At 33.8% G+C, this 18,404-nt stretch overlaps 1 protein-coding gene across 1 annotated transcript in view; it reads left to right on the top strand.

The window, feature by feature from the left end:
* The first annotated feature begins 2,972 nt into the window (after positions 1–2,972).
* The window catches only part of LOC113551013 (homeotic protein labial-like), a 41,533-nt gene continuing 26,101 nt past the window's right edge, over positions 2,973–18,404 (top strand). Inside the window, exons 1-2 of the mRNA XM_026953001.1 lie at positions 2,973–3,308; positions 7,589–8,816. Of these exons, the coding sequence (XP_026808802.1) occupies positions 3,276–3,308; positions 7,589–8,816 (1,261 nt within the window). The 5' untranslated portion in view covers positions 2,973–3,275. The remainder of the gene's footprint in view (positions 3,309–7,588; positions 8,817–18,404) is intronic.

Consider the following 18,404-nt stretch of genomic DNA (forward strand, 5'->3'; position numbering starts at 1 on the left):
GTTGTATATACGCACAACTCGGCGGAGTATAATATATTAATATAAGAAATATAAGAAATGATTAAAATAAACTAAATAAAGCAAATACAATTAACCATAAACACGTTATAGATTTTTATAGATTAAAAAAATACGTTGAAAGGCGATATAGTTTAAAATTAATTTAAATGTTTGATTTATTTTACAATGGAAAAATTATTATTAAATTTATAATTATATATTCATATGCATACAAAATATGAATGTTTATTTACTTTTTCTTTGTCCTATTTTTACACAAAAACTACTAGATTGTATTCAATCTAATAGTTATATCAATCGATTCCTTAAGACTCGGAAGTTGGGGAGGGATATAGTTTGTCAGGATTTCATTTTGCAACTCATATTAGTTGCTGTAGTGTTGTTCACACATTTATTTTATCACGATAACTCAAGGTTATAGGTTAGGTCAGGTACAGTTGACAGCTGAGATTTATATAAAATTAAATATACTCAAATAATTTTGACGATTCGAGGAAGGTTTATAGATAAGACACTGAAACAGTTATTTTAAGGTATGACTTACCCGCAACAATTATAAGTTCATGCAAGAAAAAATAAATACTTATTATTATTGAGGATTTGGATTGAATGCTAAGTGCATAATTTTTTGGTTGATCTTGAAATTGCATTCTAAATATATAATTCATTTCATATAACGGACGCTTTAAAGCTGAAACTTTTATTTTGCATATTTCGAGGTTTTTTTCATATTTAGAGCATTTTTTTTTTTTTTGTATCTATTGGGTAATTTAGTTGGCTTTAAATCTTTAATGCATATTTGTTCAATATACTATACAAATATAATTTAGTCTATTTAAAATATTATCTAAATATGAATTGTTTTCTTGATATTTAAGTTGTTTTCGTTTAATTGTTTTATTTTTTTGTATGTTTAGGATGAACTGTTCCAAAAGATATTCGTGTTATCATTATCACTGTATCAAGTAATATTTCAAATTTCAGTTTTTTTTAACAAAATAATAATTATGCCTAATTTATAAATTACCAATTTATACAAAAAGAAAATTAAAGGGTATGTTTAGCTATTTTTTTGAGTATATTTTTGTATGGTTTTAAGGTAATTGAAATCCAGATCCTAATTATTTTTACTTATTACTAATATATCTACCGAGGCGGATTTCCCATATCGGTAATAAATTTATACGTATCCTAATCGAAGTGAAAATTATGAAAAATTGTAAATATATGCGTATATGCTACTTAAGTTCAAGAAAAAAAAAAAATCCGAAAAATTGTGAAAATAAAACAAAATTGTTATAAGTTCTACTATGTATATTTTTCAACATTTTATAAAAGTATATAAGTAAATAATTTATCGTATGATCCCAGCGTCTGATAATAGTGATTATGATATGTTATTAAGTTGACTAGTTGACGTTTTAATTCTATTCATCAAACTCCTAGAAATTATAAATAGCAATCGAACATGTTATTACATCCATATAGTAAATGTTATATTCAAATCAACGTAACAGAGCTATATTGTAATGAAAGGTAGTATGACGAATTACATTCGATTTAATCGAACGACACTCGACAATTCATTATACGTCACGCTGCACTGCACTGACAACAGCGAATAATATAATTAACTTGCAAGCATAATTTAATAATAATGTATTATGTTACTATAAAAAATTTAGTTATCGTCAGACTTTGTATACGAATGTTTAGGACTCTCCACGATAGAAGTGTAAAGTGTTTTAACTTAAATGCGTACGACTACGACGTCTCCATGGATTCGGTCATCTGAAATGTGCTGCAGTTTCAGAACTAACTGCAGTACATTCTACAGTAGGTGACACCGTATGCCACTCTAAATCGTTACACTATATATTTTGGGTACAGTGACTGCGACTCGGGCGAGTTCTCCGGACGACTAAAAACGGAAAAAGATCGTGGAAAATATATTATGCTCTACTGCGCGGTGCGTCGCGTGAGGGCCAACCGAAACATAAAAGCCGCCAGTTGAATGTACGTACACATATGATGTACATTCAATACGAGGTAGCCGTGGTACACGTGAACAATAAAAGCAGCACACGCGGTAATATGTAAAAGGGACGGAGGCTGTTACTCACACGCGCATAAGCATAATACAATATTATACTGAAACATTGACGAGGAAAAATGAATTGAAATCTAAACGCTGTGTCGGCATATCACAATAATATACGAGTGAAAAACACTACGCCCAAAGCGCACGCGGCAATCACACACGCACAGCATATGTATGTATGCCCACTGTTGTATGATATATTTCGTAATAATATAATATATATTATGCCGAGTACAATATATTATATAGAAGTCGTACCGGCGTGACGACGGCGGCGGCGGTTGCAGGGGGAGTGCTACCGCTTTTGACAAAAGACGCGCCGCGAAAAGTGGGTCATATATGCGCGGCGGCGGCGACGACAACAATAACATCGACGACAACGACAGGCGCAAGAACAACAAGAACAACAACAACAACAATAGCGGATAATATACGGTGATATACCTAGGCCGATCGCTCCGCCCGCCCATTGGCCCGGCGGAATCGGCGGCCGGCAAACAATCGATCACCGGCGGCGGCGGTGACGATCGCTCACGCCCATCCGCGGGATGCTGCGGCCACGTGGACCGGGCAGCGCGCGGCCATTGGCCCGGCCGTGCCCGATGGGTGTCGCCGTACCGCGCGCCGCGGCCGGACTCCACCCTGTCGGCGGATCGCCGTAAACCACGGCCGCGATACCGATACAGCGGGCGAGCGCGCCTTACGGAGGAGGCAACCGCGCGCAACCAGTAGTATGACGATTCATCGCGGCGTTTATCGTAATGCCGATAGGTGTGGGTAACCGTCGGGCAGTTGTGTACCGCGATAGCGCGCGATATACCGTCCACGTCCAGTTAGGCACGTACCGCCCGGCCGCACGGTACGCCGTTATAATACTATTGCCGTTATCGTTTTACATATGCCGACTGACTGACCGCGCACAGCAACAGTATATTATCATTACACTTGAGATAATATCATCGTCGTTCTAGCGCCGCCTTCCTCAGCAGTGCCCATATAATACATTACCGTTTTCGTCGCGATCGCCCGTTCCGTCCGCGTTAATTTTTCGTGCCGCGAGTTTCGTGCTAGTTTTTCTTTTTACCTGCGAGTTTCGCGCGCGCGCCCGCTACGGTGGTATGCGCCGACCCTGTCGCCACTGCGGGACGAAGTGATGTTATCGATGAACAGGCCTATTATCTATCAGGTGGGTACTGCCAAATGGGGGAAACACTAATTTTATTCTTATTGGTCATCACTCGTTATCCGTTAATGACCGCAGCAGTACGTATATAGGCGAAGGCAGTGGTGTGGCGAACAACGTTTGTCAAATTCAATAAATTGCTTATCGTTACAGAAATTTATCTCGAATTTAAAAATTAAAATTTGTATTAATGTATTGTCGTAATATTTTTTTAAAATTAAATTGTTAATGACTTAGCTATGTCACATAACATTGTCATCGTTTAAATGCTTTGCATAGGGTTTGAAATATGCTTACCATGACACCACTGGGTGTAGTTGGTCTACATAATACATATTAGAACATAATATAATATAATAGTATACGCTTGCCACGATACAAAATAATATGTGTTGACCACTATAGAAACAGTTTTGGGAGGAAAATACAAAAAGTTAAAAGTTGATAGGAATTTTTTGAACTCTTCTCTCTTGTTTTGTACTTTTTATACTTTAACTGGAAAACAGTAAACAATATAGATTAACAATGAACATATTTCAGGCTCGGATAAAAAAATGCCAATATGTTTTTGTATTGCATGAATTGCGCATCTTCGTCAAAATCTATATTTTGTTTTCTTATTACTTTAAATTTAACTCATGCTAATAAATACCTGTTGTTAGGTACTAATATAAATTATTAGTTGTATTAATATGAATATCGTTCACCTAAAATATTTTTTTAATTTATAATAAACATAATTACGTACGTGTTAAAGTTAATTTGATCTTAAATTATAATTTATGAATTAATTACTACACTTAAGGTTAAAACCATTGTCATTTTGTAAATAAGAAAATCAATCTAACCATTCTTAACTAATAACTAGGTATACATAATAGAACCAGCAAAAATTGTTGTACAATTTTGGTCATGCTATAAATGTGTTTATAAATAATATAATATACAAATACACGTTTAGCCTACTACACACTTAATAACGATTTTTCATACGTCATAGTTTTTGTCATACATTTTATGCTAACTACGGAAATCATATTGTTATACATTAAAAATGCATTATGGTGTGGAATTAGATTGAAAAAATATTGGTATGCTTATAATGATTTCCCGTTAAAAATAAATAAAAAATTCGCTTGTTCCATTAGTTTTACAGTCGTGTTTTACAACTAAACTTTTCTATTAAAAAAGTTTACTGAAAACTGTCAAAACTTGAAAAGAAACAGACATTGTTAACGTGTACATTATATACTCTGCATAAAAGATTTGTCGTATTCCAAACAGATAAACATCACCTGGATACGTCAACATCAAAAAGACATATTATTGTAATCCAGTGACAGTCAATTTCAGTCTATTCATGCATAAAATCTGACGTTTGTTAGGATAGTAAATTCTACTCTAGAGGTACACAAACATCTATAAATACACGTTTTACCACTCTATTACTTCAATAATATTCGCAGCAGTCAAATCAGTTAAAAATAAATGCGTATAAATCGCATATTTATCTATATATAATACTGCAATAACATTATTCCTGTTAACCATAATAATATGTGTGTAGTTAAATCACAATTTCCTAGCTGAGAAATTCGCATGGTTTATTAATGGTCTTTTTAATGTTTATCAAATATTAACAATTAATATACATATTATAATTTTATAATTTATAATTTTTTATACGCAATGCAATGTATTTTGTACATGCATGTAATACACTGAGTATCTATATTTGTCGAGTCTAACATACATAATTAAATAATTATCAGAAATATACGAAAATAAATATAATAATTCATTTAAAAACGTTAACAGTACAATTTACATATCAATCGTTTCATGATAAACGTTTTAATATAATATTATGAAGTATACAAATATATTTACGTAAGTAGTATAGTAAGTACTTAGTATACTCACATGTATAATATAGATATAGACACAATAAATTAAGTGTAACTACATGTTGTAAAAGATACAAGAAAAAATATGTTAGCATTTATAAATAACAATAGAAATTTAATTTCCAGCTAAAATATTTATTTTAAATATCTTTTCAAAAAAAGTAGATACTAATTAGCTGCAAAAAAAATATTATTAACACAATAATGATAAGAGCATTAATATTTTTATAATTCATTTTACAATTTAAACATACACAATTGAGTTAAAACTAACTTTTATTATTGTTTATATACAATATCTAAATAAAATAAAGATACAATTTAACGATGTATGCGGGTATGCGGTTTGTTTATTATTATATACCAATACTAATGCATAATGGTATTGGTGTATACTTATAAAACTTATACTATTAATTAAAAACTAAAATAATATTCACCCTTTTTTAATGCCCTACATATTTATATCGATCGTTGTATACAACTGCAGCTGATTAAATTAATATGTTTAATGTAGACGCATAAATTAAGACATTGTCATGTTTAAATACAACGCGAAGTTATAGATAAAAAAAAACTTAATGGACATTCACTTGTTAATTTGTTCAAATCGAAATTTAAATAAAATAACGAATTCTAAATTAATACCATGTTGCGAGGAGTTCGTACAGAAATTAAAAATATACATGGCTCTTTTTTACCTAATGAAACACTAAAATCAAACGCATGCAGTAAATATGTAAATTGTATACAAAAATAATAAAATATATTTATAATTATTTAAATTTTTTTTCCACGCTCTGTTAGATATCGTACATGTATTTTTGCGAATAGATTTAAAAATCATTCAGTTTGATGAATTTTGAATTATGACGTATGAATGATGTATTTAATTTAAAAATAGAATATAGTTTATTATTTAAATATTTAAAAAATCTTTTTTGCAGAAAGATTATTGTTATACATTATAATAATACGGTGTAAGGAAAGGGATACACTCTAGCAGCTGCTTTTAAGTAAAAATTACAACATAACACTAAAAAATGTCTCTATAAAAAAAATACATTAATACTCTAATCATTTAAAATAATTAGCTAATAAGGAGTAATAAAAACCAAAAATAATTATTAAGTATACACAACCTTTACAATTTAATATGCATTGTATACATAGAAACATATTATTTAAATTTTTTAAGTACGATAATTTGATGTTTTTATAAGTGGATTTTTAGTAAGCTGAATTTGATTAATTTGTCTTAAGAGGACGCCATACCCGCAAGTGTTGTCTCTGTCTTATTAACGTACATCATAACAAATTTTAGTTCAATAGAATATATTTTGTGATGTTAGCTTTAATATTAGAGTAAATTTAACTATTATCGAATTTAAAGTTAAGAATATTGAGCGTCCTCTTAAGTGATCGTTAAACAGTCAAGTATTAAACATGAGGTATATAGAATACGTTATATTATATTATTAGTTCTCGAATATATTGTATATACAATCTCGTTATAATTTTGAAACAAAATTTAAACTTACATATACAAATGCTATAAAATACATTAAAATTGTCATTATAATCTTGAGTAAAAATATAAATTCACACATAAAATGGCTTAAAGTTCATAAAAATTCAAAAATCGAGTATTTAATAATAAATAAAATTCGGTTTACTTATATATTTAATATGACATGAAATTCGTGACAAAATGTATTGTGCATTACTAGCAGCGATTTTCACAACGTGAAAGTACGTCCTGCATTGAAATCCTAACCGATCAGCAGCTAATATTATAATATACTATACATTATAACTTACTTAATATTATAACCAGTGGCGGGGCTAAAACTATGGCCTCAAAATGACAAACGGATAAAAATTTATAGTGATAAGTACAGTGGATTCCGCTTAATGCGGGCACGTCGAGACCAACCCTGTTTATTAAGCGGTTGCCCGTAAAAACCGAAATTGGTTAAAAAAAAAAAAAATTATAATATCTAAAAAAGTCAACAAAATCCCTTTCTACTTGAATTTTTATTTTTCCCGATAAAAATGTACTTATTGTAAAAAACGCCGGGAGGATGAGACACTTTGTTAATATACATTTATATTGGGACCAGACCATTTTGACCATATTAAGCGGATGCCTTTATTAACCGGTGCCCACATTAAGCGGAATCCACTGTATAATATTTTATTACGACAAGTGGGTAAAAAATATGACAGTAAATGTGCCTCGGTGTTAGATTCTAAGTGGGCGGATACAGCATTAGACTGTATAGCCATTTCACCTTTACCACGCCACTGAATTCGTAACGGAAATATTAATATAATATTATAATGTAATACTCGCGGTTGTATGTACTTTCGCAGACGACAAACATGGGAATGCACAACAACACGTGCGGCGGCGGTGCGGTCAACGGTGGCGTCGGCGTCGGCGGCAGTGGCGACATGATGTCGTACGCTACGCACACGCCGGCGGCCGCGGCCGACGATTATTACGGCGGTGCCAGCGGACTGGTGGCCGACTACGACCTGCCGCAGTGTCTGGGCGGCCGGCCGCCACTGGAACCTGCGTACGCGGCCGAGTGCGGCGTTTACTACGAGAAGAACGCGTCGGCGGCCGATTACCGTTCGTATTACGGTGGTGGCGGCGACGGCGCTTACGATCAGCTGGCGGCCGACGTAGGCGTTGGCACTTACCATGCCCATCACCAACACCACCACCATCACCACCAGCACCACCACCAACACGACCATCACAACCACCAACACTCGTTGCAGTCGGCCGAAGCGGCCGTCATCATCACGTCGTCGGACGGTCTGAGCTATACAAACTTGGACTGTAACGGCATCGCAGCCGCCGTACACGGACAAGACTATGGCGCGTATTCGGACGATGGTAGTGTCGGAGGCGGCGGTGGCAGCGGCGGTTACAACGGTTACGGTGGTCATCACCATCGGGATAACAACGCTGTCCGTAACGAGTCGTATTGTGGTGGCGGCGGTGCGTCCGTGGACAACGCGTTCTTCAACATGCACCTGAACCACAACAACGAACACCCGGCCGCTGGACGACAAGCGGTGCAGCAGCCGCGACCGCCGTCCGCGCAACCTCCACCGCCACCAGTCCAGTCGTCCGCTCAAACCTCGGCCACCGTGGCCGCGGTACCGCTTCAACTACAGACCGCGCCGACGTCCGGTGACGATCGGTGTCCACGCGTCATCAAGCAGGAGGCGTCCTCCGGCGGCCAGTGTTACGGCGGCCGAGACGGTACGTCACCGTACAGTGACGACGCGTCTGCGTACCACGCCACGTTGATCGCCGGCCAACCGCAGCAACACGTCCAGCAGCAACAGCAACATCACCACCACATTCATCACCAACAGCAGCATCACCAACACCAGCACCACCAACCGCAGCAGCAGCAGCAGCAGCAGCAACAACAACAGCAGCAGCAACAACACTGTGGCCGGCAAAACAGCGGTGGCCAGCAAAAGCACGGAGCCGCTGCCGCCGCAGCCGCAGCAGCCGTCCAGACGGCCGTACCCACTTACAAGTGGATGCAAGTCAAACGAAATGTTCCTAAACCAGCTGGTAAGTCTTTTCCTTTTAAACGTTATGACATATATATGACATGTACATGGACAATCACTTATTGAAATGCACGTGATTTTTAATCCGTCCCTCCACTGAAATCTAAAAATATATTTTATTATAACATATATGTTTATATTACATACTTACAATGGCTTAAAGTGCGATTATATTTATATACGGGTACATGCACAATCGGCCAGATGACTCGGATGCGATACTAAAATGTAAAAATTGAGTTTTTAAAAACTATTATTCCATTGCGGTATGTGGGAAATGGAGATAACCAGAAACGTCTTTTGGCCATTTTTTGAATATAAGAGGATCTGAAACGTAGTTTAAGCGGATGAGGGGAGGAGGGAGTATTACTTCGTCGAACGTCGCATTACATAATACCGTTACGTATTATACGTACCATAGGTTTACTACGACTAGATTTTACAAATAATTGTCTATTATTATTTATTCAATAATATATTATACATATATATATTTTATATGACATACCTAATTATAATTATTTGAGTATAATTTATATATATTTGATCTAATTGATTGTGAAAAGAAAAATATATATATAGATATTATTTAAAAACATGTTGTTTTGAATACATTCAAAATAAAATAAGGGTTAGCAAATACAACAATCAGAATTGGTACTCAGTTAAAAAATTTAATTAAATAATTTAAGTTCTACAGAGTTTAAATAATTCGATATTGAAAAACTGATAGAGAATCAATATTATACTCGTAAATATTGTTGTGCATATTAATATAGTATATAATTATATACTTTTCCAAGTAATAGTTAAATCTAATGGGTACAGTAATTTTGTTCAGAATTATAACGAGTAAATAATAATATATGATTTTACCATGATATAGGTACGTACAACACTGTACTGAAAATAATACCGAAAAGCAGAAACTCGCGTGGTCATTACAAAACATGTCAGATGAAATATCATATGATGATTTTCATTTTAATATTTTTACCTTAAACATATTTGTGAGCAATATGAATGTTACGTTTTAATTTTAAATATAATGTCAAAATGGTTGTTACTAGTGGTGGGTTTAAGATTGAAGTGATAATTGGTAAAAACAAAGGAGGCGATACGTGCGATATATATCCGTGAGTCGTGTATACCTTTAACAAAACATTTTCCCTATAATTCAGGTTAGCCCAGCCCACAGGCAAAATACAGACAGGTGGGGGATTCGTCGGTATTTGCCGAAAAATTAACGTTAAATCCGCCACTGGTTGCCATAATACGACTAAGACACGTAAAACCCACGTTAAGATCGTTCGAGGCGCAATAATAAAATTAATTATTATTGTAATGGCGTGCGTTCAGAATTATACGATGGAGAGCGAGTTGCTGTATTGCATGCATAATATTGTGTATAAATTGACTAATGAAAGATATTTACAAATAATTTGAAATACATCATATATTAATACGTGCATGATGTATATAGAGAAGAAAAATAGATAAAATAGTTGTTCATTCTTATGCAGTTTTAATATTTTAAGATTATTATTGATAAGGTATCTCAGAAATTTAGTATTTTACAAAAATAAGTCCAAATGAATAATAATCCATTGAACCATCAACTTAAAAAGTCTCTAGAATATTTTCTTTAAGATTACCGAACGGTGAACAGTGATTATGAACATATTAGATTTTAAATTTTAAACGAATTACACCCGTGTAAATTCCATAATATATTTTTATCATTTTTCATAGTTCTGATATTGTTATTTCAAATTTTCTAAAATTTCTAAAGTACATTTTTGGCTAGTTGCAGATAAGTTGTATACAAACGCTTTATCCATGCATTTCATCGTGTAAAAAATAGAAAACAAATTATGAAAATTATAAAGTCAAAATATAATATGTAACTGTTTATTACTTTGACATTCTTAAACTTTGGTTAAAAAAAATGTTTAGATATATCTTAAACGTAACCGATTCTGCGGATAAAGAGCAGCGGGTTGCAATTAGTGGCGTGCGCAAGATTTTTGGTATGGGGGGGGATGTCATAAATAAAAATGTATTATTTTCATTCTTTATTATTATACAAAAAAAATTCAATCAAGACGGAAATTCATCCTTCTGGCTTTTACACTAAATTCATCAATTATTTTTTCTGTAAATAATGGAATGTCTTGATGTATGTTCATTAAAGCCAATCCATTTAACTACAACTGCCCTAAAGCTTGTAGATACATGGAAAAATTGTATTCTCACACTCACAAAACAATTACACGATATTTGTTGACGTTCTCATAGATTTACACTATATTGTTTTGCCATAGATACATTTCTCCCCTGGTTTGCATTTCACTGCAGTCTAATTCGTCTTTGTATGTTTTAATCCGAAGTTTAAAGTCGTTGTCTGCGTCTGAATGAATTATATACCCTGGAAGAAGACAACGAAAACATTGTAACAACTCACGGTGTTTTAAAAATCTACCCTTAAAAAAATTAAAATTGTTAAAAAATTGTCCAAGAATGGTATATACACATTGGACCTGTAGTAGTCTTCTGCTGTGATATTTCCATTTATTGATCTTTTTTATATTCTGGTTAGCTTGTAAAAATCAATATCCAAATTTTTATATAGTTTATACAATACTTGTTATTGATAGATCTCGTATTGCTGTCGGCCCATTGCTCAGACAACAAACATCGTTGTTATGTAATTAAAATAGCTATCATTCGAGCGATTTTTAAATAATAAATATTAAAATAATTCACTAACACGATGAGCGGCACACACGATGAGTGTGAAGAGTACTACCGACTGCGGGCGTCCGAGATCACGGGACAGCTGGCATCGTGGTCGCGGTCAGCGGCCGTTCGGGACGAGTCATTCGTGAAGCTGTTGCGGACCAAAATCGAGCGGCGGGCGCGTCTCGCCGACGCTTTGGACCGGACTTCGCGGAACGCTGTGGCCGAAACACGGCTCGCACTCGAAGCTAACAACGAGCGTGCGGCAGCCGCGTCGGACAGAGCGGCCGCCGAGCTTGATCGTTTCGCGGATGAATTGCGACAGGCCGGCTATGATGGCGGCGAGGCCACAGCAGCTGAATTGGACGGGGAAAACCAGCGGCTTAGCGAAATCATAAATCTGAAGCGCACAGCCCTTGAAAAGGCTACAGCCATTGAAAAAGCGGATGGCAATCAATTGCGACAAGACCAGGCCGTCAACGACCGGATGACGCGTAACTTGATGGCCACCGTTTTAGAGCCCCAAGAACCCGCAGCTTCGCAAGACAGCGAATCTGAGGCGCTCAGTGCTTGCAAAGGCCGTAGTCGGCGACCGATTTCGCCAGGACCAACCTGTCAATGACATGACAGCGCATAACTCGACGACCGCGTGCTCGGTTCCAGCCGTTACGTGGTGGTGAGTTGCGGCTATAGACTTTTGTACGAAAGAGTCGCACGAATGATTTTTTCCGAACGTTTTCAGACTGCAAACGCGCCACCAGATGACCTACGATCTTGGAGGATCACAGCCAGTAGTATACTATTCGCTATTCGCACAGGCCGCTCATCGTATAAGGAATAATCACACTCGGGGCGTGTGTGTTTAATAGTAAAAAGTGAATACCGGCTGTGATGCCTGCATTTGTGTAGTAAAGGGCTGATGACGTGTTCAATTGTTTTTCGTGTAATGCTTTCAAATTATAATATAGTTCTATTATAAGTTTTTTATTTTTCGAAAATAAATTTTTACTATACCTAATTAAGTATACGTAGGTATAAGGTACATATTTTGTGTTTGACAAGTATAATGGTAGATGAACACACAACGCGGTGGCCGATTTGAAGAAGACTCAGTCAGCTAACAATAACGTTAGAAAGCGGTGAATAGAATAATTATTCGGGGTTAGTGCATCGTTTTCATTATTTTACAAATATTTTTAACCACAGTTAATGTAGCTCCTTTGATTATAAATTTATAAACAACTAACAATAAGAATTAATCAGGCATCTATTTATAAAATTCACAGTCAAAATTATAATCATAAAGTTTTATTTTAAACGAAATATTCATTTTGAAAGTTTTAGCTTATGGTCTATGGATAAGATTAGAACTAGTTTATAAACTTATAAAGTTTCTCTCTGCTGTTGAAAATTGTCCATAATTTGTAATATATTTTATAACCATCGACGATATAGGTAAGTATACACTACAACATACAAATAAATGCATACATAATATAGTCTATATGTAGCTGGTACGCATTTAACATTTTCGATTTACTACGGCTGGTGACCAACAGTTAGACACTCGACCATTGTCACTTTAATTTAACTATAATATTCTAGTTTTTATAATTTATTATTAAAATAAAATTAATTTATAATATTAATTCAATATTGTTAAGTATTATTACTATTAATAGCAACACAGACGTGTTTTATAGACCTTTATTATCTACAGCATAAATCGTAATGATTAACATTGTAATTTTACTCGATAATGTTGAATATGCAACAAATATCATTTTTTATAACCCCCCTCCCTCTCCCGAAATTAATTCTTATATACGCCACTGCGTGCGATTACTTACCAAAGTTTCTCTCAGAGGTTAAATCTTACCTCAGACGTAGGATACTGAATACTTACTCAAAAGCAAGATTTACAATCACAATAGCGATAGACTTGTATTAAATAGAATGAAAATAATATTGTGAATTAAAATTATTCAATACTTGACGTATTTATATTTTATTACATTCATAGTTTATAATCACTTGTAATGAATTATTTTAATATTTTTTCAGCAATTATTTTGTATTTTATTTGCTTTTATTTTTAATAAATTACTGATAGTTCGTAAATCTTGCACGTTTCAATGTTCGATCTATGATTTTTATTGTAGTAGTATTATGTTATTATCCCGTGAACGCACGCCGTCTATTATAATTATATACATATAATATGGGATGTATAACCTACATATGATGTGTTGTGTATATTGTGCCTATATCTCTATTCACTTCGCAGAGGGTCCGGTCGGAGTTTACGCAATCAAATATCCATTTCACGGTAAAATACTCATCGGCAGCTAAACACATACAAAACGATCGCCTGCGTGTAATTCGATACGCATATATAATATGTCCCGTGCATACTAGGTATCTGGTATACAACGTAAACGTATTTCCTATGTTTCTCTTTATATATATAACTCATAAATATAATATCATCGACGTCAATACAATTTTACTATTTATAAAACGCATTAAGCGATGACCACCCTTACTGCCATCCACGATATTACATTCTGTGCATTATATTATTATACGACGTCACTGTTATTGCACGCAGTCTATAACAAATGGACAGTACGAATGGTACGATGAAATTGTACATGTAAATGGGTAATATAATATATAATATCATGCGGTTACATAATATTATTATGGTACGCGCGGCGCATCATATAGATCAATTAATTTATATAGGTAGTACGGGTGAGCGTCACTGAGTGATGACACCGCCGCTTACTGTATACATCGAAAATCCTAGTGGTACATTTGGTCGAATTATACAAAACAGCATATTATATTTACTATGTAGACAAATGTCTTGTACATAGATAGTGATAGACGCTGCGTTAGGTATAGCTTATGGGTTAAGTCTTAATAATATATATATTTTATACTTCGTGTCCATATTCCATTGTGCCAAATAATACATGACTGTGGGTATATACGACATAGTATAAGAATGAATATATTTAGCTGTCTTAACACACGTATATGCAATGTCAAGGTATCGAATTGTAATTAATAGGATAATGTTTTATGGGAAAAGTGCGTTTAGATCAGTTCAAGAATATCATATTTCAAAATAGAAGATCGTTTGGATTGATTTTTAGTTATTATAAATAGAACAAAAATGAAAATGAAAATGATCGATTTTTTTTATAAAAATATACGATATATCATATATGCAATATATTTCCAACATCCTCTTCGTATACAAAATAAATAAGTTTGGATTTTACAAACCGAATACGTAAAGTTTAAAATAATGATAATAAAATATTCTTAATTATTACCGTATACAATTAAGTTGGCCGATGCGTATATCCTACTTTTATGTGAGACACTCGGTGTGTAATCCTCACGAAGAATTAGGTGCTGCGAAGCTACGTAGATGATATAGAGGCTCGTGTAGTCGTATGAGACTAGTTGAAATTCAATCGCACTACACAAGACTATATAATACACATACAAAATTTTGAACGATTAGGCGTCAAGAAAAACACAAATAAAATGGAAGGTAACAATTGACAATCGTTGTTGTACCTAAAGTCGTGTTCACAGCTATACGTCGTATGTTGTGTGGTGTTCAAAAGTCGAGTTTGGTTTGACTTACGGTAGATCATGGTCAGTGAATATTACCACGATTACAACAGCCAATTAAAATACGATGTAAAGAACATGACACGACGTAGACGCCGTAGCTGTAACCTAAATCTATACATGATCCAATCGTAGTAAGCGCCATCCAGGTGATCACCGGACATCAACAGTAACCCGTATCATTTGTCGATCACATGAACTGTCAAATAGTAGTTTCTCACGGATACGCGGTCATAGGAAAAATTGAACAACGCGTTTATGAAACGGGCAGCCAAAGATCAGGTTAAAATCTCAGATAAAAAACTGTAATACATAGGTTTATCCGTCACCGAATTGGTCACAATAATTCATAATGTTTGTATACTTATTAGTTGTTATAAAGCTATAAATTATTTTCATAACTACTTTTATCATAAAATAATTGATTTTAAAGCATTTATAACTAATGATTACGTTATAATTATTATTAATTTTTTTTTTAAATAACCGTTGATGTTGTAGCCCTTGGGAATCGCTACGCCAGTTATAATATTTACTTATTATTTTGTTTCTTAATAAAATACATAAATATACATGAATTAAATAATAATATTTTTATGTATTTTATTACTCAGAAAACGTACTATTTTGTAAGCCATTTAAGAGTTCGATATAAGTATTCTTTATTCTTTCACACATTAACGTGGGAACGTTTTTCATTAACCCTATCCTGCGGGCTTGTAGGCCGCTAGTACATATTTTATGATATTATGATGTCATGCCGGTACTACTGTCGTAATTTTGAAAGTTAAGTCAGAAACACCACGGTAAAGAATAATAGAGATATCATAGGTTTATTATGTCATAATATTGTTCTCACGTCATATTTTAAAAACAGTTTCCGTTCACTTTGTTTGACCCCATACCTAATACTCGTACTGTTATACACGGGGTAAACGGTCATACCGCCTTATAAAAATGTTGATCATTTTAAATAGTCGTACATTTTCATCCCGTTTTACTAAAATTCTGATCACCCAGAAACACGCGTGTGGAACTAATGTAAAAAAATATACACGTAAACGTATTATAATAAAACGCTATGAAAAAATTTTCGATACTCGCCGGCCCTCCGTACATGATATTATTATAATAATAATAAATAAATATATATCTCTACCTTTGTGGCTTTGTAATGCTAACTGTAAGAAAAGAATGTCGCACCACGTGACACATCTGATGCTATATTATATTTATACATTATTATTATTATTATTATTATCGTTGTCATATATATAATACCATATATAGCTGTAATAGGCCGCTACGTGGTTGTTTGTGCGCGAGTCGAGTCGCGGAGAGCTGGAAGTCCGTTCTCGGCGGGACATTCTCGCGGATATATAATATAATATTGTTATTATCATTGTATAAACGGTTTTTTTCCTTTGCGTTCTCATCATCGTCATCCTCCTCCTCCTCCACCGCTTGTCACGCGTTATTCCACTGGCATACCTGCCACAGTGTAAGACGTGTTTAGAATGTTTATATATATATATATATGTATGTATACACACACCTATATATTATGTGTATACAAGCGACGGCGATGACTACTTATACGTATGACATGAGCCGATTTTCACAATGAAATGGCGTAATTTTTCTACGTTTCACATTTTTTTTATCAGGACAAACACGATATAAATTATTATAGTCCGCTGTCAAAACAATTTGATTTAATTTTAAACGTCAATATATAGATAAACGTGGGTGGGAGCGCAATAAGTCGGTTACTTATTATGTACAGAGCTTAAGCGGATTTATCGTGTATAATATTATATATTTAGTATATATGTATTCAGTGTTTTAATGTACTATTGACTATAAAATATAATAATGCTTTGATGGTCCATAAGAATGAACTGCGTTCTCAGTATTTTTTAATATTATACTTCATAAATTATAATATCTATAGGTACTATTTATTGGACCCAAGTGACTAAAAAATACCATGTACAATATGTAAAATATATGCCATATAATTTTGAGTTTTGAAAATTTTGCGTTAGAAAGTATAAAATGTTGATTTATCAACATTTTATATTTAATAAACAATCAATAAATGTATGTATAAAAGTATAGCACTGCTTCGAATGATTTAAAAACAGTTATAATGATGCAATTAGTTTTCCTAGAAGTATAATATTATCTTTAATTTAACATGTTTTGCACTTGACAATAAGGTATTTACATCTAAAATATATCTATAAATATTTAACATATTATTAAAAACCTAGTCTTAGTGTAAACATTATATTTTATTATTTTAATACTAAATACAACAAAAAATTATATGTTTTCATTATGAATAATAAGCACGATTTTGCTAAACCTACCTTGATGTTTATTAATTTTACGTAATTACTATGGTTAATAATTCGTGAAAGTTGTTCAAAAATTGTGGGGCTGATTTGCGTAGGAAAAAACTCGTGAACAATATTATGCGAAGTATTTTTCGAACGGAATATTAAATAATTATACGTGTTTTAATTAGAAACACCGCATTGGAACAATGACGACCGTTGATTGTCCGTTTCGTGAATGGAAATAAATAGAACTGTAGGCACTACACGCCATATTACAAGTATATACGGTGCATTATAAAATGTTATATACAACTATATGGCCACTTCTGTTTTTTTTTTCATTCGAAATTCGAGCGCAAAGTTTTTAATTTTTGTTTTCACCCTCGTGTGCGTACTGAGTACTGACCTATAGCTGGTCTACGCTCTTATTTAAATAATATCATTTTTAGTCATCGGACACTAATTATATAGTCCCCGCTTAAGAGGTCTCTCTTATCTCACTGTGCACAACCACACATTTATGTGTATATATATATATATATATGTATAAACACGCGGATTTTATTGTGCTTTCACTTAAAAATAAAAAACACAAACACACAGAGGTTCTACGGGGGTGGCACGCAACCTGTCTTGTAGTCGATATCGCTTTGAGTCCGATAAGTTTTAAAAGTGGTTGCATATAAGTGCAGGTTTTTAGACTACTTTTATGTTATATATATATATACACCTACAGCTATATTATACGCTGGAAATTCTTGTGAAAAGAGTAAATAGGCATATTATATAAAATACGATGGGATTTTGAAATCCCTATTTTGTATAGCATATATTATATATAGATTTATACA

Source organism: Rhopalosiphum maidis, chromosome 2 (assembly GCF_003676215.2).
Source record: "Rhopalosiphum maidis isolate BTI-1 chromosome 2, ASM367621v3, whole genome shotgun sequence".
NCBI classification, from domain to species: domain Eukaryota; kingdom Metazoa; phylum Arthropoda; class Insecta; order Hemiptera; family Aphididae; genus Rhopalosiphum; species Rhopalosiphum maidis.